General features: G+C 37.5%; 1 protein-coding gene across 1 annotated transcript in view; it reads right to left on the reverse strand.

Moving 5' to 3' along the window:
- Positions 1-18,196, reverse strand: part of LOC149775363 (solute carrier family 15 member 4-like) — a 47,136-nt gene that overhangs the window by 14,766 nt on the left and 14,174 nt on the right. Inside the window, exons 2-4 of the mRNA XM_089943990.1 lie at positions 14,446-14,626; positions 5,422-5,548; positions 4,762-4,933 (exon numbers count right to left, since the gene is read on the reverse strand). Of these exons, the coding sequence (XP_089800116.1) occupies positions 4,762-4,933; positions 5,422-5,548; positions 14,446-14,626 (480 nt within the window). The remainder of the gene's footprint in view (positions 1-4,761; positions 4,934-5,421; positions 5,549-14,445; positions 14,627-18,196) is intronic.

The following is an 18,196-nucleotide window of genomic DNA, read 5'->3' on the forward strand; positions in this document are numbered from 1 at the left end:
AATCAATCAGGCTTTAGACAGAAACATTCCTGTGAGACTGCCTTGATCTCCCTAACTTATAAATGGCTTCAAGCACTTGACCAAGGTAGAATAATAGGATCTGTATTTGTAGATTTCAGGAAAGCTTTTGACATGGTGGATCATGAAATTCTTTTGAAGAAACTGAAAATCTACCAGTGTGATGAAAGAACAATTAGATGGTTTACTTCTTACTTAAGTGAGAGAACACAACATATTTACATAAATAATGTTCTGTCTGAACCTGGAACAATTAGATATGGAGTACCACAAGGCTCAATTCTAGGTCCATTACTATTAATTTTATTTATTAATGACCTACCACATTTACTAAGAGACTCAATATCATCTATAGATCTCTATGCAGATGACACAACATTGTCAGACATCCAAAACACAAAGCATGAACTCAAAATTTCTTTACAGAATGCCCTAAACAAACTGGAAAACTGGTGCACATGCAAAGGCATGGTGGTAAATACTGGAAAAACTAAAATATTACTTATCTCAACATGGCAAAAAAGGACAAATCTTGATAGTGATGAATGATGTCTAACATGGAAGGATAAACATTTGCATATGGTCTGCCATGATAGACTACTTGGTGTTCTGGTAGATAATAACCTATCATGGACTGAACATATCAAACATATCAGTAAAAAAGTCAATTCAAGTTTATGGCTTCTCAGTAAGATTAGACATTTTCTCCCTGAAAGGCACAGAAAACTATTTTATAACAGTTACATATAACCCTATTTAGACTACTGTAATACAGTATGGGGTAATTCAAATGACAAAAACATAGCAAAGCTGGCACATCTTCAAAAAAGAGCATTAAGGCTAATATCAATTAGGAAAGAAAGCAAGGAAAATTTAGCTGGTAAGTTAAAAATATTACCTATTAATGACCGAATCTTTTTGAGAAAGTCTAATTAATATACAGGATATCCCATAATAGTGCTCCTGAATATTTACAATCACTATTCCAGAACAGGCTACCTGGTAATACTCCCCACCTGCGATCCATATCTACCAAACAGTATAAAATTCCCAAACCAAATAAGGAGTTATTTAAAAAAAAGTTTCCAATACTCTGGAACTCTGCTCTGGAATATTATTCCAGTTGAGATTAGAAATGCCCACTCTATTTCCTTCTTCCAAACCCAATATATCCAGTGGCTTCAGAAATGCAGCTAAAATAAATAAATTCCTTTGTATGAGGGCCTCATGGTAGATCAGTTCTTAGCTAATTGTGTTACCCTCTTTAAATGAGGTCATTATTATACTCACTTATAAGCAGAATCCAACTACAAACTGCACAAACCAGATCTGCAATTGTGTAATGCACTGGCAGATCCATGTCTATGCAGTTTACAAGGAATAATCGGAAGAAAAAAGTGAATAAACCCTGATCTGCCAAAGCATTTTAGAGTGACTGATCTGTATTTATGTTGTTTGCAGTTGGACTCGATTTATCTGCATAAATGTCTAAATATCAGTGGACCACACAATCTGCTTTTGGTGTCTAAATATCAATGGACCACATTACCAGGCAGTTAAATACCATAGTTAATTGAGCACTGCAGGAATAATGCATTGATTTAAGCACTGCACAAGATAAGACTGAAATGTGACAAAGTGAATTCTGAATGAAAACCATATATACTCACTTAAAAGTATTGTCCAAATTGGTCTGTACAGATTGCACTTGGATCTGACTTATAAACAAGTATAGATGGTAATGACTGACCAATAGTTGATAACAGACATTGCTTTTTGGTGATCAATCAATTATCCATATACTAATTGTTCAGATATTTTCATTGTTCTGAGTGGATAAAATCTCTCCTGGATATATTGACAGTCAAAATGTATTAGGCAGCCACCTGAGGAATGGAGAAAAAGACCTCTTCAATCAGAAGGCAGCTTAGTACAGGTTAATACAGAGTTGCCAAGTTTCCAAAATGAGAAATCAGGAGATCTCCCATGACCTTAGACTTTATATGAATCTCTACGACAATAGATGCAGGATTTTTTTTCTTCAAACGGTCATACTTGTTTGCTATTTCACTATCAGGAATTTTTTTATTAAATAATGCACCAGCCTAATGGGCATTGCTTATAGGTAACTTGTGTTCAATAAGGAATAATGTGAACAAGAATTCCGCGTTAAAAATGCTGTCATCATGTGTTCTAAAACTAACATTTTTTATTGCCTTCTACACAATGCACATTATGTTCCTCTGTATCCATGTGTTTCACTATGTCACCCTTCCTACCATGAGAAAAAAGAGAAATCACACCGGCATATGCTACAAAATGTGTAAGAAATACCTTTTTCTGATTCCATGATACACAGGAACTCCTGTGTATACCCCTTTTTGGAAACTGCGTCTTATCTTTTTGTTATGTTGCTAGACATTATTTTTATAAAATTTAACAAGACAATCGATGTTGAACAAAGAACATGATACTAAGTTTAAGGCAATGGAGTATCCGCTTTCATCTCACAGTTTATAAATGGACACAGACAATACACTGAAATATGGAAGTGGAATGCAAATTTACTATTGTACCGTTTTGGTTTTTTTCTTTTCTGCAATGATGAAAAATCACGAGAAGCTATACTCCAAGCAGGAGATTTAATAACAAGATCTTGACGGTAGCAACCATTGTGACCATGAAGGAAGTTACTAATAAGATCATAAATTCCATGGCAGAGACCTTAATAAATTATGCATGTGATTCCTGAAGACCAGTAATTACTTAAAAAAGGCAGATTAGACCATGAGCCTCAAACCCAAACTACCCTGAGGGCCGCATGAGGGCATTTTTGATTGCCCAAGGGCCATACCACCTTTGTTATTTCTCATGACACCTTGTGACACCAATCATTTTATGAGCCACAGGATATATGGCTTGGCAGGCTGCATGTGGCCCACACGTTTGAGACCCCTGGATTAGAATATAAAGAAAAGTCTGTCTTACGCAGTCCTCAGTAAAAAGTGAGAAATGAAACCTCCTAAGAAAGGTGATTACTTAACTGAGGTTATTCTTGCAATAATTGGGTTTTTGGGACATGAATTATGTGGCTACTTAGGACAAGTGATTGCTTAATACAGCAAACTACTAAAGCATAAAACACATGTATCTGACACAATGGCATAGGTCAATATTGCTCGTACGGTTACACTTTTACAAACACAAGTGAGTTTGTGTGTGTGTGTGTGCTTTGTTGGATTTTTAACACAGCTTTTAACAATTTTTCAGTCATATCGCTACAATGTCTGTAGTGTAGCAGTTTAAAGTGATGCCTAGACCTGGAGCATCATGCTGCAGACATGTAGCATGATGTCCCACCCAATCACATTATCCTGACACCAGGCTGACCAGTCCTAACATAACCTCTTAATGCTGAGCGCCAAATGAGGCAGCTGTTAGTAGCATTTTTGTAAGTCTTTGGCATGACTTGGCAGGGATTTGAACCTGCGACCTCTGGCATCCAAGGCGGACACACTAAAAAGTAGGCAACCAGAGCTGTCTCATCTGGATGCTCAAACCACTAGCCTGCTGGAGCAGTATAAACACAAGTGAGCTTAAGTCCACAACGATAGGGAATGTAGGTTTCTTTCAGGGAATCAAGCTAAAGAGATGTTTATTAGCTGAACATAATGTTATACTGTACTAGAGGAATCATGATAATAAATCCTTTAGACAACCATATTCAGAACCAGATACTGTTTTAGCTTTTTCTGAAAACTGCATGTCAATCCATTTATTATCAAAAGTCTGGTCAGCACTATTTTCATTTAGGCCCAACCATACACAATATTTGAAGTTTTTTTTAGTGAAAACCCCATGTCAATATGACCATCCATGTGTGAAAAGTAGTGATAAAATAATTTGGTGTCCATGTTCCTTTAGAATCGAATGTCAGACTGGCACTATTTTCATTTGGACCAAATAGATATCTTAAAATGTCTTTCATTTGTAATCCCATGTCAGTATGAACATTCATTCTGGAGGAGGAGTGATAAGATTTTTAAGATGTCCATCTTGTTTGCCATACTTGATGTCCAAGGGGCACCATTTTCAATCATGAGCAACATGACAACATAAGATGTGACAGTGAACACTCCACATTGATATCACCATCCGTTCTGAAGGAGATTTAATAACAAGATCTTGATGGTAGCAACCATTCTGACTTTGTAGAAGTTACAACAGTACCTTTTCTATTTAGGACCAAAAAAATAACATAAGAAGTCTTTCAGTGAGAACTCCACTTTGATATTATATATATTCTGGAGAAGTGATGGCAAGATTTTTAAGCTGGTCGCCACGAAAGATATATTGTTTCAATGAAATCCTCTAAGTTGTTTAAGATGAGTAGTGATAGCAACATAAAACAGAATAATAATAGATGACATATGGTTGATAGATGACAGGACAATGCACAAATTCTTCTTGTCTCTGCCCAGTAGATAAAAATTATAGATCTTATGCCTAAAGAATGATTAGTATGCAGTAAGGCAGTTGATCTCATTTTTCCTGTTGCATGACTTAACTTCACACACACACACACACAGACACACCCAGACACACACACACACACACAGTAAGTTTGTATCATGAAAAAAATCAGTCCCAGGAATATTTATTGATCCGAGGACATGGGCAAATAATTTTCTGGACAGCACATTTCTTGAACTACCAAGAAACACTTTGTCACCAAAATCCTACCTGAAAATAAACCATCCAATATGGTATGAGAACTAAAAAAACACACAAGATTTTCCCCAAAACCTTCACATTTTCAACTGAGCTGTCATGGAAACTTCCACCATATCTGAATTTGGCATGGTCCAAAAATGAAGTTGGTTCCTGATGATCACCTGCATCAACAGCTCCCACCCTGAAAAATGTAAGGACATCTTAAATTTATAATATTCTGCTTACAGATGCTCTTTCCTCCATGACCCTGGCAGATCAACATTTAGACCGCACAAATTACATGTCATTTGTTTTCTCTTTAGCAAATATATGCCATTGTTCACTGAAACCACTGGTGTGGACATGAGATAATACTGTGAATTCATTTATAAAAAATTTCAAATAATGAAACCAGTCAACCATGCTGACAGGATCAAAGTGCTGTACTTCCAGTTCAGTCATTTGACCACAGGCAGTATTACTTCAAAAATAACTACACTGAAACCAGAATGTGAAAAAAAGGGAAAAAAAATAATTTTTTGCTAATAATTCAGTATAAGTGGGAGATATCAGTGAGTGACAGGAGACAACTCTAAACTCCGAAGAAAATACCCAGATGGTATGAGAATATCACCACTTCTCCCACAACTAAAACTATATCATATAGCAGACAAGTCCCATCAGACTTACGTGCTGTAATTTCCTCTGGAGGAATGTCTTTTCTTTCTTCTTCTAATTCTACATGCCTCCCGTATAACTTTATAGATGTTTTTGAACACACTGCCAACTGGTTTTCTTATGACATAGGAGCATTTACCTGTTGGAGAAGAAAACTTGATAATTAATGGAAAAAATATGCTTATGGAGCACAAATTCCCCACCAGTGCCAACCTGTGTAAGTGACCTAAACTAAGGTGTGGATGGACAGACAAGAGTAACACTTAATGTCCCATTTAAATTTATTGAGGTGCATCAAGAAATGAAAAGACTTTAACATTTTTATAGATAAAACATGCATACTAATTAAACAATGTTACCTCCACATTTCCCTGACTGTATGTTAAATGAGTGAAGAGAGAAATAAAAGCATCCAACTGTGTGAGGAGCAGTACACTGACAATGCAGCATCGTGAACTAAAAACATTATATCAAAAGCAAAGAATAGAAACTCGTTTACTAAAAGTTTACTTTCTTTTTACAATATACATTACAGGTTAACTGATCAACATAAAACCCAACAACCCACAATCAGAAACTTATAGCAACAAAAGATATCTGGTGCAAGTTTACAAAAGTTAATAGGTCCAACAAACGGAAATTATAACTCCACTATATAAAGAATAAGACGAGATGACAAACAAACTCAGCCACGGTCCATTCAATAAGGCAAGATGACAAACTCAGCCAAGGTCCATTCAATAAGACAAGATGACAATCAAACTCAGCCAAGGTCCATTCAATAAGACAAGATGACAATCAAACTCAACCAAGGTCCATTCAATAAGACAAGATGACAATCAAACTCAGCCACGGTCCATTCAATAAGACAAGACGACAATCAAACTCAGCCAAGGTCCATTCAATAAGACAAGATGACAATCAAACTCTGCCATGGTCCATTCAATAAGACAAGATGACAATCAAACTCAGCCATGGTCCATTCAATAAGACAAGATGACAATCAAACTCAGCCAAGGTCCATTTAATAAGACAAGATGACAATCAAACTCAGCCAAGATTCATTCAATAACAAGCTAATTTTATTGAAATCTACTTAAGGAGCTAATCTGCAGAAATGAAAAGTGAGTGGCTCCTTTTGGTCTCCACTGTATGATAATGCTGTACATTTACTTCATCAATATTAAGGTGCCTATAAAATTTAATTTCCCCATCAATAATAATTATGGAAGCCATTATGCAAAATCTGTAAAACTCCCCAACACCCTGCTTGGAGACCTAATCTGCAGGTTTTTTTAATGTTTAGTCATTTTGTGATATTTTACAATGATTTCAATATATTCCCCCTAATAAAACTCAGAACATGGCTAAAAGTTTCTTAAATATGTTTCTGTCAGTAAGCAGACAAGTTCTTGTTATAAATGTATAATATATTCTTTCTATAAGCATACATCCATTTAACCTGTACACGAACATGCACGGCATTTCAGTTCAACTGATTTACAATACTGGCACAATAAATGCCATTTCAAACACGAACATGTAGGACATTCAGTTTGCATGATAGACTATAAAAAAGGGTCGTTTCAAACTTCCATTTGTATAGAGTATTATAAAAGTCACAGCAGATCACATTATACCCCAGTTCTGAGAACCTCCCCAAATATCCTGGTAAAAATAAACAGGCTAATAAGTGTCTCTTAATGCTGCATGAGAAAACCAAGCTTAGAATTTTGATAAGTATGATGGCCTCAATTGCAAAGAACTTTGCATACTCACATGATGTGCTCTATATTTAGTTCAAGATATAAAATTTTAAAGGAGCTTTATGTTTTGATTGTGTTTGGGGCTTTACTACACAGTAGCACAAGTAGATTATTATGTGCCAAGGCAACTGGAGTAAAGTGTCTTGCCCAAGGACACACCAAGGTAGCTGACCCAGGCTGGTCCAATGGTAGGATTCGAACCCACACCCTTTCAGTTGCATGTCCTGCATGCTTTCCACTGAGCCACCAAGACTCCCTAACAGAGGCTTTAGGAGAAAATGAAACTAAAAGATTATAAAAATGTATACACCTCATTAACTCAGAACATCCTTTACCTCAAACAATAAATATCAGCAACACCAAAATTAAATTCACACAATCAGTAAGAAACCTAGGTGTTACTCTGGACAGAACTCTCATATTGCACCAACATGTCATGAACATATGCAAGGCTGCATATCTTGAGCTGAGACGCATCAGCTCAATTCACAAATGTCTTTCAGTTGATGCCACTAAAACACTTGTGTGTTCTTTAGTACTTTCAAGACTGCACTATTGTAACTCAATTCCGTCTGGTTTATCACAATATCTGCTCCAGAAACTTCAGAAAGTTAAAAACACAGCTGCTCAAATCATACTTACAGTACCACGATCAGAGCACACCTCCCCACTGCTCTGTACCCTACACTGGCTATCTATTCGATCCAGAATCAAACATAAAATTTGTTCTCTGTGCTACATTTCACTGTCAGACTCTAGTCCAACATACCTATCCGACCTCACCCATGTGTACACACCTGCAAGATACTTACACTCCTCTTCTGACAATCGTATACTCATTATTCCCACTATGAAAACAAAGTCATATGGACAGCGTTCTTTTGCATAACAGGGCCCAGCAACATGGGATGAATTGTCCACTTAACTTAGACACAAAGACACAGTGATCCCATTCAAGAGTGCACACAAAACTCACTTATTTTGACTGCAAGAACAAACTTAAAGACCTAATAATGTTTCCTACCTTAAATATTCTCAGCATGTTTTTTTATGTTTTCTAATTTCTTGGTGTTTGTTTCTGTAATCATATCATTATATGTTTTTTATCTTATAGGTGTTGTCTAATGTTGTAAAGCGCTTAGAGCTTCTAAAGATTAGGCACTATACAAAGTCCTCATTATTATTATTATTAACTAGCAATCTGAACACTTTTTTAAAAACATACATTAAAATTGTTATCTTACCATATATACTAGCTAATAAAGTCAAGACCAAAATGCAAACAACATAGAAATTGATCTGCCATCACATAATGCACTAGCAGATCAGGGTCGATGTTGCTTGTTCCACTGATTACTCCCAACAAATTGCATAGACCTTGATCTGCTAGTACATCATACAATGGCAGAGCTGGATCTGTACACTCTGCACTTGAACTCAACTTATAAGCAAGAATAAACAGTAGTTTAGAGATCACATATTTCATACATGTACATGCACTAAACGTCGAGAAACTATGTTCTTCACTGTTATATTCATGTCTCATGCTAAAAAATATTGTTCTCAACCCCTTTTTTCAGCCCATTAGGATGAAAGCAAATATGTAGATTATGTTTCTCCGAGAATATTTACCCAATCACATTATGTTAGGAATATTGACCTGCTACCTCACAAATCCAGCCCTACTGAAAGACAAAATCACCTTATCCTTTCTATTTCAAATAGACAAAGGGCAGTAACTCTCACATGATACCTCCCTTTTGCACCGCCAGGTGTTGCTAGTTTTCAGCTGAGCAAGATGCTAACGAGGATGCTTGCATGATGGGTAATCTGATTGGGAGGGTTTTTAAATAATGTGACTGGTTAATTATTCTCAGAGAAATATAATTTACCTATATATTTCCTTTCTCCTTCAAATACATTCCCCAACCACATTACTTTAGAAGAACAAGTAATAGGTGGAGGGGATGCTGAGTATCCAAATTCTATCTCATGTATCGTTCTGGGGAAAAATAGCTGGATTCCCCATGTGAATGATAACTCGTTCTCCTAATTACATAAGCAACACAGCTCGGTGTCCCTTGACCTGTGACTCTCATCTACACTTAAGAAGATGATGCTGAAATCTTCTAACCTACAAAAGTTCACTGGCAAATCCCGTGAAGCTAACAGGCTGTGTTGATCAATTCAGTTGGGTCTGGCAGCTGGCCGTGCTGCTGCCACCTACCCGACCAGATCCAAGGTTTCCCTCTATGATGCTAATCTCCGAGATAGAAACTTGAGAAGGTGGATTATACATACCAGCAAACAGTTTCCACTATATCTCAGACCGAAAAAGTTACATTCGAACGTGAGGCTTACAGAGATGGCTTGAATCTCATGAGCTGTAATCTTCATGAGGTGGCTCTGGTCTTGTGAGACCTCAGAGTATGCCCAGTGCATAACCCACTTTAGCCATGCAGCAAGGACTTTAGGGGTTTCCCAGCTTTCGCCAGGAGGAAGAGGTGTTTGCACATGCCAGGGCATGTCTCTGTTCTTGAGAGTGCAAACAGGATCTTACATGGCTGCTGCTCCTGACCTGTCAATATAAGAGAGGGAGCGAACGAAAACTCTTTGGTTAATGAAGGACAGTATTCTGTTTTTGGCTACAATGCCTGGTTGTGTAAAGAGTATCACCAAACCAACCGATCTGAACTAATATCAGAAGCTAAAACTATCAGGAAATATGTCTTATATGATAGAAACTTTAGCGAAGTATGGGCTAGAGGCTCAAATTTACTTGAATTAAGCCATGTTAAAACCCAGGACAGGTTCCATTTTGGAAAAAGGTAAGGGATTTAAGTTGATTGAGAACAAAATTAGATGAAAGATCTGAAAGGTCTTTATCATGCCAAATGTCATATCTGCCATGATGATCGAATGTATTCGATATAATAAAGTGGTAGCCTTTGTTAGTAATAGTGGATAGCTGTTCTTCTTCAATGAGAAAAAAATGTTGACCAATTGATTGAGTATTACCTCTCCTGGGAAAAGTGTCGGTCATGACATTGAGTCTGCCAGCAACGTGTCTGATTTGTATGCTGATGTGGAGGTTGTTGCACCTACAATGAAACTGCCAAATCAGAACACACAGGTTGGGTGATTTGGTGTCCCCTTATTTGATGAGATAGGACACAATGATGGAGTTATCAGACATAATGAGAACCATAGTCTCAGAGAGTCGAAGTTCCCTGAAGTGAAAGGCTTTGATGACAGCCTTCATTTAGATGATGTTGATGTGTAGAGGCCATTCCCCTGACTCCCACATGCAGATGATGGTAGTGAAGTCAGGCAATAGGTGGACATCCCAATCGTACACAAAGGCATTATTTCTGCTTGAAGCTTTTTCAACCTAGGTTGCTCCAATGACACAGGAATGAATGAATCTCATGTGTGATCATTGTTGCTTGATCAAGGGGTTTTTGAAAATAGGCACCACTGTGCCAACAGTGTCATCTGTAAGGGGCACATACAAAAATAGCTGAGTGGGATCAGATCTGCTGCTGCACCAAATAAGCTGAGGAGTTGAAAGGACTCTCTTGCTGAAATCCAAGTCTTTTTGGAAATGGACTCAGTCAATTTGACAATTCTAGTTATACAAACACGAGGAAGCTGTACCAGATTCCAGTTGGCTAAAAACTTCATACCCAGATTGACAAAGTTCTGGGATGGATGCAGGTCTGACTATTCCCAGTTCACTGAAAAGCCTAGTCAAGCTAAGGAGAAAGGAGATTGTTCCTACTAGGAGTAGGATAGAAATTACCATGTGTTTTTAGAGTATGTTGCCCATGTACACTGCCATCAATGTAGAGGTCATCAACTGGAAAATGGAGATCATGCAATCGATAATCATAAAACCCTAGGGACTGATGTTAAGGCCAAAGTGAAGAACAGTGAACTGATAAACAGTATTGCGATAAGTGAATCTTGTGGGAGACAGGGTGGATAGGGAAATGAAAATACACATTGGTCAGGTCGAGACTGACGGCATACCTGCCCTTTCTGATGGAGAGGCAGATTGACCTTTCTGTTTCCATTTTGAACTTTGGAGGTGCAATGAATCAGCTGTGGCAACTCAAGTTGATGATGGGCCTCAGCTGTCATTTGCTTCCAAATTAGAAACAGCTGCGAATGAAATCCCAGGGATTATGGCTTTTGCACAATCTCCACCTGCTGTTTTGAGATGAGCACCTGTATCTCTTGTTGAAGGAAGGCATCTTTTTCCTGATCTGCCAGGATTTCTATGAATAGGGAAGAGGTGGATCAGGAAGGGGGTTGGATGAACGAAACCCGAAGCCCCTCTGAAATGACCTGGATCACCCACCCATTTTAAGGGAAGAAGGACATCAAGTGAGCATGAAAATGCAGGAGTTGGCCGCCCATGGATAGGCTGCCTGCAGTCGGTGGGGAAGTACGTCAAAGCTTATGGTTTGCATGCTTGAAAGCGGAGAAAGTCAGTTTCCTCCTGCCTATATATAATCGCCTTCTATGTTGGTTAGGCTGTAGTATTCTGGCATTGAGTTGGACTCAGTATTGGTGTATATATAACTGAGGAAATCCCCTACCATAGAACCAGTGAGCATGAGAGGGTCCAAATGCTTGTGTGGGGGGAGCAGTGAGTTGGAGGGGCAGTTCCTGAGCTGCATGCCTCTGAACTTCTTTGATTCATCCTCCAACAGCACCAGAGTCCCAAACAAGGTCGTCCATAAAGCAAGGGTATGGTGCAGTTTAAGTTATGTTTACCGCAAACATGCATCCCATTGGATTAAGTCTAAATTGGCCGAAACTGTCAAGGCATTGGCCATAGTATGGTCAGCTACTAGGTTAAGGACCCAAGCAATCCTGGCCATCACATATTAGGACACGGAAGATTGCCAATGAGGCCAAATCTAACATAGAGAATGTTGTCATGGAACACATTCTTATCCACTTTGAAGTACAATGGAGCTGACAAGTGGACAGCTGCCAAATTCTTGTCAAGAGCTGGAAGGTCTCTACTGAAGGTGTTTGAGTGTGTCTGATACCAGCTAAAGAAGTAATTTACGAGAACCTGGCTTTCTGAGAAAAATGTCCTGGTTGCTAATCCAACCCAAAAGCTGGTCGTTAATCTCTTTAATCTTTGCTGATTGCGGAAAGAACCAGAAAGATGGGTTCTCTTCCTCTTCCCCAAAGTCAACTGATGCCTTGACTTTGTATAATCCTGGACAGTAGTATGGGGTGGAGGGCATACCGAAATGCCCAACACCCGATAAATTTCCTCCATGGTGGCTTGAAAGCTGAGTTCAGTCCACTCCATTGTCAGATATGAGTAAGATGGATTTGCCAGTGCACCAGGTCCTCATCTGGATCAGCTTTTAGCTCTGCATAAGTCATGCCGGGTGGCATCGACGACTGTAGCAGTCATATTTGGCATTGTCACTAGCTCTACCTTGAGGGTAGGCAATGAGTAATCAAAAGTCTGGTACAGCTGGCACTGTCGACTGGTGTGAGCGGCATATGGCCAGCCTGGACGGTGGTGGTATATAAGATGGTCCGGTAATCACCAATACCAGCCGCTCCAAAGGCCTGACTGAATGGACAGATTTCTCATTGAAATCTCCATTACAGTAGTGATAAGATGCCAACAGTGCATCTAGACTTATGGATCTATCACTAAGATCCCTGTATGAACTATTTAAAAGAACCATTTCAATGAAAATTTCCCCATGCTGGGATGGCTGGACTGCCAGTGTCAGCTAGTGATGTCAGGATGGGCCGCAATGGTGTTGCAGTATTAAGAGTTGGAATCAACACATCTGGTATGAACTCCATGGACCCCAGTTTACAAGCCATGTTTGGGCATGTTTTGGGACTTATGCCCACTGGGCTACATAAAATTGGGGGAATAGTCTCCCAATGCATCTGTAGAACTAAGGGATGGAAAATGGGGAAAAATTTGCCCAGATGTAAGGAGTTACACTGTCGTCACCTGTACTTGATGATGCATTTGTTATAACAATGGCTGAACCCTTCCTGTATCCTCTCCATCCCCTAATGCTGCTGTAGCCGTGGGTTGCACCCAATGAACTTTGGAGGGAGAGAACCCTAGGATTCCCCATAAGGCTTGCAATGGAATACGATCTGGGTGAAGGCTGAGGATGTCGGTGCTGTCCTTCCTTAATGTTGACCTCTTTTCTTTTCCCCTGGCTGCTTTTTGGAGCACTGCTGTCCAGGTGTTCTCTGACCATGTGTCACATATGTTGCAAGGTTATGCCGAAGTACATTTCATACATACAATACAGGTGTCATCAGTTTCCTCCCTGCTTTGAGTTTCTAGCACTCTAAACATTTAGAAGACATTCCATTGAAACGACACAAAACTAAAATTAAAGAAGAAAATAGTAATGTATTTGAAACTGACCATGCACAATGCTTAGTTAATAATTAAATTACAAGCACAAATATCAAGCAGTACTTTAGAATTTCACAAATAAGGGCTCCATAACATACATGGCAAGCAACAAAAATGTCAGAGTCACACTAATCCAAAATGACCATGTACAGGTCAATGCTAGTAATGGTGAGACAGGGGTCTTAAAAGATTAAGAGGTGACAAAATCGCTCAAACTTAGCAGAAATTGTAAAATAATGCATACAACCTGCAGTAAATTGATAAATCTGCAGAATAAATCCAAAAGGAACATTGGATGTGCATACAGGAACAAAAAAACAGCTGGATTGTCTGAGGATGAACTGTTATGATGTGTGCTCTGTACAGCATCAAAGCTAAATACTAGCGACACCTGGGCATGCCAATGGAAAGTAATGGCCAAGAGTTATTGCCCTTTGTCTATTAAAATAGAAAAAGACGATTTTCATATTTTAGTATGGCTGGATTCTCAAGGTAGCTATATTCCTAATGTAATCTGATTGGTGAATGTATTCAAAGTAGTATTGGTTACATCATATATATTACTTTTGATGTAAGTATATTAATAATGTATGAGTTATTATAATAGACAACAATATTTGGGATTCCACAGAGTATTATGTTAGTCACTGTACATTCTTAATAAACGTGTCAGCATCCATGCTGTTGGATTATATCATCTAATGCCCAGCTTTCCCCTTCATCTACAACATATTTAGAAGAAGAATAGAATAAAACACTGAGAACAAAAAAAAATTGTTTTCTTTACACTTGATGGAAACCTAAAGGCAATCTGTGTATTTTTTTCCACTGAATACTCACCGCAAAAGAAAATGAGCATAGCCACTGTTAGACTGATACTGGCTGCAAGGTAAGCAAAAAAGAAATCACCTTGCTGCTGTACATAAGTAATGGCTGTTAGGGCCACCAAAGATCCCACATTAATTGACCAATAAAACCAGTGGAAAAAGGTCGTAGAGCTATCTGAGCTTTCACCTCGCACCTGAAATATGAAATACCATATAATCTATAAGTTTTTTAAAATGGTGGAGAACAACAGAACACTTAACAATTAGTTTCTGAACTTGTTACCAAATACACATAAATCTGATAATACTTAAGCCATATATAGTATATAGATCACTGCATTCTGTTAACAAGAGTCCCTCAATGGAACTAACACTCAACTGGTCAAAAAAATTTTTGAAACTCCAAAATATAAAATTTGATAACAAAACTTTTCTTATGTGTCTCTCTCTCTCTCTCTCTCTCTCTCTCTCTCTCTCTATATATATATATATATATATATATATATATATATATATATATATATATATATATATATATATATATATATATATATATATACCTTTATAATACTTTCTGCACAATATATATATATATATATATATATATATATATATATATATATATATATATAATACAAATCATATGGCAAATAACAGTCCTTTCAAGTGCACTGTATCCAGCAAGGTATCATCTGTGCCAGGGATTGATTAAGATAAATGCAATAAACTGACAATCAACACAGTGCAAAACTAGTATCTAACTAGCCTAAGTGCTTTAGACTCCTAATGAGTCTTTTTCAAAGGTAAATACAAAACATAGACAAGACAAACAAAAAAAACTTAAAAACTGTTGTGTTTGCAAAACTTTACATGGCTGTTTCAACAGGAATTAAACCTTTAAATTTATTATGTTTCAACTAGTTTATTTCAACTTGTTGCAAATGCTGGAAAATATTTGTATTGACCTAGAAATCGATCTGCCATAAGGACATCTGTTGTTTTATGTAAATTTATGTAAGTGCAAATTATATCCCAGATATTTCATTGTCACAGTTTTCATTATAGGCCAATCAGCAAATTTAGAGAATTATTTAAAAGAAAATGTGTTGGCTGCAAAAGATAATTTTATTTGTGCATGGCTGTCTTTTTCTAGTCTTCTTGGTTTAAACTGCTTGGTTTCAATGTTCTAAGCAGAGTATCCAGTAAGATTACTTTTCTCTTCTGGTTTTGGAACTCCAGTTGGGGTTGTGAGCAATTGCAATAAGTGTTATATCATTGAAAATGTGGCATGGGGAGAAGTGTTCTGCGACCAGTCTTCTGAACAGCTTCTTTGTCATCCAATAAGATCTATGAAGGTTGATCCTTTTGTGTAGCTTGTCAGTTTCTCAGACATACTGAAGACTACAGATCTTACATGTGATGAGATAAATTACATTCTCTGTTTTGCACGCTTTGTTTAGACCATGTATGTTTAGTTTTTCTCTAGTCACTGTGCTAGAAAATGTCCTGGTCTATCATATATTGACATGTTTTGCACTTTTTATTGCCACAGGGACCAGATTGACTAGGATGGTCTTGATTTTTGTACCCATTGTGGTTCAATTGATTTGGATGTAGTTTTCTTCATTAAATTCACCATTGATTTGGAGGTAGTTCTTTCATTAAATTCAAAGTTTTTGAGTTTTAGGACAAGCTCCTGTAGTTGGACTAGGAAGTGTGTGGGTGGATTGTCTATAGTTCTTGTTTCCTATGCTTCTCTACATGCCTGTATCCCTTTGTTGTGTGGCATGTTAGTATACAAAGATGTGACATCTAAGGAAACAAGCAATGTATCTGGCAGTAATAGTTTATGTGCTTTGCTTTTTATGAGGTAATCTGTCACATCCTGAAGATATGACGGTAATTTGTGGACATATGGTCTGATAAAATGATCCAAATAATCTGTTATCCTTTCCGTGGGATGCCAGTTACCGGAGATTATAGGTCTGCCAGGGTTTCCTTATTTGTGGACTTTAAGTAGAAGATATAATCTATCTGCCCTTGGGTTTTCTGGGCCAATTAGTTTCTTGTTTGCTGGTCTATGTGCTCGATTTGGTATGCCTCATCAATAATGTTAGTGATGGTCTTTACATATTCCAGTGTTGGACCATGGTCTAGTTTTTGGTTGAACCTAGCATCACTTAGTTGTCTACTTGCTTCACTAATGTAGTCTTCCCTATTCATAATGACCACAGCAGAACTCTTATCTGCAGGCTTAATTATGATGTCTGTTCTGCTTTTCAGTGAGTGTAGGGCCTCTGTTTCTTCTTTTGTCAGATTAGAGTATCTGTTAGTTTGGTTGATGTGTCTGGAAGTGTCACTTTCAACCGAATTGATAAAGGTTTCTAGATTTGGAATTTAACTTTTTGGTGGGGTCCAATTACTTTTCTTACTGAATATGGGTTGGTCGCATCTTATATTTTCCTCTGATTTATCTACTGGCTGCAAGGCAAAGGTTTAATTCCTGTAGAAATAACCATGTAAAGTTTCGCAAACTTTTCCAATCAATAGAATTCCCATTTTCATCCATCACTGAATTTCATGTGATATTTCAAGTTCCTTACATTTTGGCATTTTAGCATTGGGAAGATAACCCATGTTTAAAACATTTTGACTAATTTTAAACACCAAATCCAAACCAACCCCATATTATGCTACATGAGCTCTTTAGTAATCCAACCATAATCAATTAATGTCTTTAATCCTTTTGGAATTACTTCTGATCACAAACAGTATCATCTATGCTAACCAACTCCAAACACTGAAGCCAACTGATCCTGCACACTTTTTGGTGGGGCCCTATTACTTTTCTGTCTGAATATGCTTTGGTTGCAGCTTTTATTTTCTTCTGATTTATTTATTGTCTGCAATGCAAAATGGGCAATGAATCTTAGCTGGTGGCTAAGATAATCTGTGTCCTTTTTCAGCTTCCCTGTCATATGTCTTTGGATGGGGGCAGAAACTCAAATCCTTCTATACAAGTTTTATTTCTGCCTCCGTAAGTTCTAACTTTGAGATATTGACCACTGTGTTAGTAACAGTTGAATTAATTACTAACATAGGGAGGACTTCATTAGTGAAGCAAGTAGACAACTAAGTGGCACTAGGTTCTACCAAAATCTAGACCATGATCCAACACTGGAATATGCAAAAACCATCACTAATATTATTGACCAAGGACACACCATGGTAGCTGAACTTGTTACCTTGTGGCTTAAAGACAAGGTTAATCAGTGATCAATATCAACAAAGTGCTTACTTGATAATATCTAAGTAATGAAAGCTTCCCAGTCATGAAGACTGACCATTCGAGTTTTCTGTCATCATTAATCAGATTAAGCCCATCTTGATTGGATGGTGGGTCCAGTGGGAAGATGTTCATAATATCAAAGTTATAAAGAATAGATTCATTACAACATTTTTCAAATATGTCAATATCAGGTTATATTAATACGTTTCATTAATAATGCTATACATGTATCTGTATTGGCAGGTTTATACCATGTTATAGCAATACTTAATATAATCATGCACTACTAATGCGCATACATATTTGTGATCATGATCAACCAGATGCTTACCTCTACTCAACTACATTACATAGTAAGGAGTTTGTAGATCAAGTTACTCAGCTGTTAATATACCCATTGGTTTTTTGTATACTGTTATTCAGTAATATTGCTCTTTTGAATGTTCAGCCATATATACTGCCAATCATTTCAATC

The sequence above is a fragment of the Sinohyriopsis cumingii genome, chromosome 19 (genome assembly GCF_028554795.1).
Source record: "Sinohyriopsis cumingii isolate HCF-2022 chromosome 19, ASM2855479v2, whole genome shotgun sequence".
In the NCBI taxonomy this organism is placed as follows: Eukaryota; Metazoa; Mollusca; class Bivalvia; order Unionida; family Unionidae; genus Sinohyriopsis; species Sinohyriopsis cumingii.